General features: G+C 58.7%; 1 protein-coding gene across 1 annotated transcript; it reads left to right on the top strand.

Annotated features, from left to right (window-relative positions):
• Positions 1-2,935: 2,935 nt before the first annotated feature.
• Positions 2,936-6,184, top strand: LDBPK_170730 (hypothetical protein, conserved; the record flags this gene model as incomplete). Its single annotated transcript, XM_003859879.1, has 1 exon — positions 2,936-6,184. The coding sequence occupies one exon, from the start codon at positions 2,936-2,938 to the stop codon at positions 6,182-6,184; it is 3,249 nt and encodes a 1,082-aa protein (XP_003859927.1).
• Positions 6,185-7,709: the final 1,525 nt, after the last annotated feature.

The following is a 7,709-nucleotide window of genomic DNA, read 5'->3' as shown; positions in this document are numbered from 1 at the left end:
TACGCGTACATCGAGTACCAGCGCTACGCTCTATTCAAGGTGAGCGGTGCGCCGACGCTCGCGGTGCAGTTCTCAAGCCAGGTACCCGGTGTGCTGTTTGGTGATGCATTCCGCGCGGAGGCGCTTGTGACATTCACGCAGGCCGGCAGCGGTGCGTCGGCCGAGGTGACGATGCGTGCGTTCGGGTACGTGCAGTTCCTGAAGAGCGTGTGGGTGAAGGGCCGCATCTTGGCCACCGCGATGAACACGGAGCTCCCCGATGGGCACAAAAAGCTGGCTGCGATGGTTGCTGCCAAAATGGCTGGCCAATCAGGTGGGGCTCCTGCAGCTGCCGACGCGCCCGCGTCTGATAAGACAGAGATCGAACCAGATAAATGCTCACCACATCCACCTCTTCTGAGGCCGCAGACGATTCTCCAGCGCAGGGTTATGGCTCACGGTACCACAGCTCTGGCTGGCTTAGTTGTCGTGGTGTGTTTGAAAAGCGTTTGGCAGACGTTAGTTCTCACAAGGGCGTCGGCATCGGAGCTTTGCGCCGCAGCCCGCGGACGTGAGTCAGACCATCTCGACGCTGTGTGCCAAATGATGGTAGCCGAGTGGAACGGTGTGCTATCTGCAGCGCGGCCGGCGCTGGTAGTCGCCTATCTCCTCCTCATCTCCATCTTCTGCGGAGTCACATTCAAAGCTGTCGCACTCTCAGAGGCATAGGGAGAAGGGGGGAGGCGCCCTCCAGGTGACCGCTTGGCAGCGCTCTGCTGCTTTACACCCCTTGACCGGGGCTCATCGTTCCCTCCCCCCGTCAGCAACGAGAGCACCTCGCTTATCTCGTTTTGTGCCTTTGTCTTTACCGCACTTCGCCAAAGGGGGAAAAAAGTTGTACGAACTCTCTCCCATGCCCGCACGATATCGAACCCCTGTCCGAACTCTCCGCGCACCGACACATCCACACACCCACAAGCTGCTGCTTCGTTTGACATGTTGTTTCTACCTATTGCGTTTGCCTCTCATTCGATTTGACTGTCACTGCGCGCTTCTATCTTCGTGCTGCTCGCTGCTAGCATCAATGCTGCATAGAGATCAACGGCGCTTGACACCCAACGGCATGCTACCAACAGTAGGACATACAAGAAAAAAAAAAAACAGCAATGAAAACGAAAGCTAAGCTTTTTTTTTGCGTACGTGTGGGGTGTGGTGCAGAAGCTGCGACCTCGTTGAGGGCTTGACGATTGAGTGCCCTAGCTCACGCCGACGTTCCACCTGGAATGCGGCAAAAGGCAACTGTGCTAGCGCGAGGGCTGCACTGAGCTCGGTCGACTCCCTTTGCGCACGTGACTGGAAGCCACATGCAGCCACGACAAAGGAGACGCCTATGTTTGTAGCTCTTTTCGAATGAAATATTATTATTATTATACTCACTTGCTGCCTCCTGCCTTTCGCTCCTCGCTCTTTTGACACCTCCACTTCCCTCCACAACGGCGCAGAATACACTCGGGCAACACCCCGGCCTTCCCTGTCTTCTGCTTTTCGTTATACAGCAAACTTGAGCGAGACGGGTGCTGCTACCGACGGAGTTCTTCCTCTGTCCTGCCTTCCCTGGTTCTTTTCCTCCCTTCTCTCCATTTCCTGCACATCTTTCGGTGTCGCGAACCAGAGACCTTGTTCGTCTAACTTTGGCATCGGACTTCGCGCGCCGAGCAAGGGGTCTGTACTTCTCTGTGTGCGCGTGCAGGGTGCACTTCCTTTCTTTCTATCCTCTTTCACACGCGCAAAGTTAACAAGAAGGAAGGGTTCTTCTTACCCCTCTTTCCGCCCACCTCCCCCCTCCTCTTCAGCCACTCTTGTCTTTTGGTTTCTTTCCTTCGACTCTAATTCGATGTGAGCAGAGCCGTATCACGCTGCGATTCCTTGTTCCACACGCACATTCACCTTCACTGTTGTATGCTTGTGCGAGCGTGCTCAACGCGTAGGTCTGTGTGTCGCTACTCTTACTCGATTCTTTCGCTTGCTTCCGTATTGAGGGCGTACCAATCTGTCTGCCGCTGCGACGCCGCATTGCCATCAGCTCGGCCTTTGCCCTGCTTGCCTCTCCTCTGCCTCTGCTGCGTGGAAAGGAGGTAGGGAGCCCGAGCTGCAAAAGAAAAACAGGGCGACATTGACTTCATCCTCGTTTTTCGAGCCGGCACACCCCTAGCACATCGTTGTCTGCTCTCTCCCCCTCTTTTGTTTATGCTACGTAGTGTAAATGCGTCAAGATGGCCGGATGAACAGTCAACTAGAGTGCGCATGCGACGGGGTGAACGAAAAACCCTTGGCACGCGTGTCGCCGCGCGCGCATTGGTCGCGGTCCGAAGAGGAGGGGCAAGCGCGGAGAAGCGGCAGTAGCAGTCGTGTCGGCTCGACTTCTCCGACCACGGCGAGCAGCAGTAGCACCTCCAACGACCGCAGCAGAGAGTCTGCGCTAGCAAAGCACCGAGTATCTGCATCTGGTTCTCAGCCGACCGTCTTCGCACCCCCCTCCACACCATCGCCGCACTACGGCTTCCGCAGGAACACTGCAAACATAATGGCAGCTGGTCGCCGTGTGTCTCATCGGAGCACGTCTGTACCGTCTGTCGCCGCTGGTGATCGGGGTACCACACAGGCAACGCCGTCTGGGAGAGTAGAAGCAGTGCTACCTAGCTCTCACAACACCAGGCACATAGGCGGCGCCACGGCGAATGGATCGGCGGGCAGGGAGGACAACTGTAGCGGCTACGACGACGGTCTTAATCGCTCGTCTCACATTGTGCGGCGCCGCGCCAACGAGGTAGTGAGTGGTGCGGGGATGAACTCCACAGCACCTGGGACTCTCCCAGGTAGCCACGGACACTTCAATCAGTACACAGGGGCGTCTGGGGCAGTGTCGGGGAGAAGCGCAGCAGGTGACCGCTACGCGATGCTGCGCGGCTACAATGGCGACCACTTTTTTCAAATGGACGACGTCGAAGGCGCTCCAGCCTTGATGGATGAAAAGGACTGCCCTGTCAAGGAGTTTGATCGACAGACTCGATATCGCTATCCCGTACTTTGGCGGGCAGCTAGCAGTCCTTCCGCTCCATCCATCGCCAATGAAAGCAGCTCATCGCGTCACCAGCACCAGCAGCTTTCGCCGCGCTTGCATCTTCACTCCTCGCCGCCGGTGTCGTCTTCCGCTGAGGAAATCGCGCGCACTGCTTCGCCGGAGCTGGGCACCCACCGAGATGGGAAAGACAATGGCGAAGAGGCAAAGGGGCCCCGACACTACTCTCGCCATGCCGGAGTCTCGACCTCTCTAGCTGTCGAGTCACCACCTCAAGACTCCGCGGCGTCCTCGCCAGCAACGTTGTCGGCCCGGTTCGCGGGGTTTACAGCGGCGCAGCAGCAGCGTTTTGAGAGTCTTCAAGAACGCGGACCACCAGGACACGAAATCGCGCGGTGGAAAATGTTGGAGCTGATGCGGCACTGGATGAGCATGCCAAGCACTCGAGCCGGCCTCGACGCAGTCATTCGAGACGTGCTCGTGGACGCTGGAATTGCAAAGGCGAAGGAGGCATGGGGTGGCAGCGATGCCTGCACTGCAGCGTCACGCGACAGTGCGTCCTCTCTGCAGCTACAGCAACGTGGTGGCACCATCCAGCCCGTCGCCACATGCGCCAACCCACCTTCGACGAAGGCGCCGCCGAAAAAGGTGTCCCCCAAGAACAAACTGATTACCACGAGCGTAGCACTCGAGTCGGACGGTGAGCCTCCCTCATCCACTGCTCACGGCGAGGAGGACAAGAGAAAGCTGGAGTGCAGCAAGGAAGGTCCGCGGCCTTTGGCTGACGAAGCCCCAGCTCCATCCGTCGATCAGGCCACTCCTGCTTCCACTCCGACTCCGCACGCCGTTGCGATTGCATTTTCCTCTCCTGCCCTCGCTGTGCGAGGGACAACGTTGCCGCCAGATGAGGCGACCCCTTCGGCGAATGGTGCTAGGGTGCGCTCGACTAGTGCCCGTCGGCGCCGACGTAAAAGTAGAAAGGGTGCCGTTTCTGCACAAGAGAGGCGGGTGCCGCCTGCGGATGGATCGCGTTCGCCAACCCCGCAGGATGTCAAAGGGGACACTGACGAATTCGCTGCGTTGCCCGTGGCGTCACTGACACCAGAGAAGCATGTAGCACCCCTGACGCCGAGAAGTGGTGTCTCGCTTGGTACGGCGGCATCGCGCGAGCGTACAGATGCCGCGAGCGACGCAAGAGCCTCGCCGCACCGATACACGGAATCGCCGTCCTTGCATCATTCGTCATCGGAGGAGGCTCTTCCCGACTCCTCCCACAACTCCCCCTCTCCGCGCCAGCGGAGCCGCAGCAACAACCTAAGAGCAGCGCCGTCGCGGCGGGAGGCCACATACGAGGAGATACCTCGCTTCTACTTCCCCCTCGGGCGCCCGACTACGCGAGAGATGATGATCAGTGGACCTCTCTCCAGCAAGCACGAGAACCCTCATTTAAAGATTGCCGACGGCGTCTCCATGTCGGCCCCTATGTACGACGGAGGGGAGAGCAGCCGCGTGGGCGCGAACGCGGGGGCGCTCGTTGGAACCAGCAAAGACAGCGTACTCTTTCCCGAATCGCGACGGGCGCAGAAGGTGGCGCCGATGTCACAGTTGCACGCGCTCGATGACCGGCAGGTGGCGCATTACATTCAGCGCGAGTTTGGCCGTCTTCCGCCCCTTCCTAGACATTCTCAGCGGGTTTGGCTGCTGGGTGGACGTCTGCGCAGCGGTAGCCACAACCACACCAATTTACCCTTCGCTAAGCAGGAGCTCCTGTACAGGCAGCAGTTTATTCAGTGCGTGCAACGCCTGTGTTCCCAGTGCTTTGGCGTCCCGCGATATTTCGCCTTTGTCATATTGCGCCTTATACAGTGGGAGATGCACAATGGGAATGCTGACGCGGCAGAGCATCGTAGTCCACCTCAGACCCGCCACGGCAACGGTCGCCTGGGGTCCTCATCGTCGCTAATGAGTCACACAGCCAACGGCGGGGGCAGTGGTGCGACTGGACTGCCATCCGTTTTTCTCATCACCGCGCAGCACATGAAGAATTTCTACGAGGCCTACCTGAAGAACAAGGACATGGTGAGGCGCATTTTCGACCTGCTGATTCTCTCTTCCCGCCTGCCGACCTCGCCAGCAGCAGCGGCGTCGCTGGCGGCTATGAGCGCAGCAACAGAGACAAACGACCAGGCTGCGGCGACCCCGGGACCCTCCTTTAGCGCGTCACCCCTGCGGTCCTTTTTGCTACCCAAGGACTTTGTCGCCTACATTAATGTTCTCCTCACTTATCACCCGGGGCTTGCATTTCTGCGGCAGACACCTGACTTCCAGACCAAGTACCTCGACACCGTCATCTACCGCATCTTCTACGAGCTCGACCGCTTTGACCGGGGCTGCATTAGTTATTCGGAGCTGGCTGCGTCGCGGCTGATCGACGCCTTTCGTCAGGTCGATTCTGCTGAGGACATCAACATGGTACTTCTCTTCTTCTCCTACGAGCACTTTTACGTGCTGTACTGCCGCTTCTGGGAGCTAGACGAGGACCGCGACATGCTACTGGCACCAGAGGACCTCATGCGGTACGCCCCGGAGGATGTTATGAACCCGTGCATTGTGCAGCGCGTCTTTGCTGGGGTCGGGCGGCGGCGCCGCTGCAATGTGCCGCATCGCATCGGCTACGAAGATTTTGTTTGGTTCTGCCTCTCGGAGGAGGATAAGTCCACACCGCAAGCTATCCGCTACTGGTTTCGCGTTCTTGACCTGGACGGGGATGGGGTGCTTTCTGTCTATGAGCTACGCCAGTTTTACAACGCCACGTGTGACAAGATTGCCCAGTACGTGCAGGAAGGGCTGGTCACTTTCGAGGACGTCGTGTGCCAGGTGTTCGACATGATGCGGTGCTCTGAGTATCGCGGGCTCTTTCTTTCAGACCTCATGCGGGAGCCTGAGGCGGCTGCGGTGGCGCTGAACCTGCTGACGAACGTGGTGAAGTTCTTGCAGTTTGAGCAACGCGATCCGTTTGTAGCGCACGAGGAGCGCTTGCTCGGTGGCCCAGAGCAGTCAACATGGGACCGCTTTGCCCGTCTAGAGTACGACCGCATGGCGTTGGAGGCAGATGGAGAGGATTGACCACCGTCTCTCCCCTTCTGCATACGACAGAGGCCACCTGCCTGTGAGGCTGTTGGGGATGGTGCTGACCTTTTCTTTTTACTGCCACTCCATCGTTTGCTACTGTGTGTCCCTTATATCACGTTGCTCCGTGGCAGCCTAGTAGGATGCTACACACGCCTCTGCTTCTCCTACCCCTTTGTTCTCCTTGTGTCCTCGTTGTCGCCCTCCACTGTGAGCGGGTGAGGGCTAGCAGTATGCTCGCCTGGCGTTTGTCCCAAACCCACCACCGCATCCTCCCTCTCTTTTCTTTTCTCCGGCTCTTTGTGTGTTTGTGTGTGTGTGTGTCTTTGTGTGTGTGTGTGTCTTTGTGTGTGTGTGTGTCTTTGTGTGTGTGTACATGTATCCCCCCAACTCCCCTCCCTCTACCTCCTCTTGTCATTGCTTTTTCGTGTTGGCGTTGTTGCCGCCACCTCCCCTCCCCTCCCTTCCCCCCTTCTTCTATCCCGTTTCAAGCCTGTTCTCCCTTCCTTTCTTTTTTTCGTTTTCCTCCTATCACGCGCTTCTGCACTCATCACTGCACGCATCACGGTGTTTGGCGCCTTCCATAGAGTTCTGAGGCAATATGGCAGAAGCGCAAAGAGGACTTCCAGATGCGTGCAAACACAAACACACACACACATCGGTGAGGACTTACGCGGAAGCTACTGTACTCCTCTCCATTTGCGCGGCTCAGGAAAAAACCAAAAAAAAAAAAGAAAAGCGTTGTTTTCTCATTTTGCACGTTTGTGTGACCTCTTCGAACAACAACCAAAAAGGGGTGGGGTGGGGGACGCGGGGGAACGCCGGCAGCGTTACCATTGGCACTCGCACATACACCAGGACTTGTTTGCTGCTCTTTTCCTCCTCCTCTCCTTCCTCTGTTTTGCTGTCAGTGCTGTTGCTGCTCCACTCCTGGCTTTTTACCCACCTTTGTTTTTTTTTGCTTTTCTTCAACGTTCATACCCTGATAGCTGGGGAGACCTCCGTGCGTGGCATCTCAGGGTCCAGCACCCCCACTGTGTGAGGAAGCCAGGCGGTCCCTCTGTCCCTGCCAAGTGCCAGAGCCACTTCCGGCGGTCACAGGGCCGAGCGCCTGCGACGTGGCGAAGTCAGGGCGCCTCATCGCCACCGATGCCGACGGCCACACCCTCGACGGCGTGGCGTCGGAGCGACCCGAGACCGCGAGCACGCCTGCACCATCCATACGATCGACGAGGCGCCAGCGCGACTCGAGCACATCCCGCCCCGCCCTCGCCGCCCACCGGTGGAGGGAGCCTGCGCCACCGCGGGAGATGCACCACGCGGCCACCGGCACAAATGGGGAGCGGCTGTGAGGCGGCACTGCAAGGCGGGTGGGTGGGGAGGGCTCGAGGCAGAGGCCGTGCTGCGATGCCCGAGTTGGCGCAGTGCCGCGCCGGCGTGTGTCTACGGCTGCTTCGCGCCACGCGACGGGTGGCCTGTGGCAGGGGAGGGGGGGCGGGCCGCGAGAGGGACGGGCGCCCCG

This window comes from Leishmania donovani, chromosome 17, assembly GCF_000227135.1.
Source record: "Leishmania donovani BPK282A1 complete genome, chromosome 17".
Taxonomy (NCBI): domain Eukaryota; phylum Euglenozoa; class Kinetoplastea; order Trypanosomatida; family Trypanosomatidae; genus Leishmania; species Leishmania donovani.
Note: the sequence above shows the minus strand (reverse complement) of the source record. Positions and strands in the feature narration are given on the sequence as shown.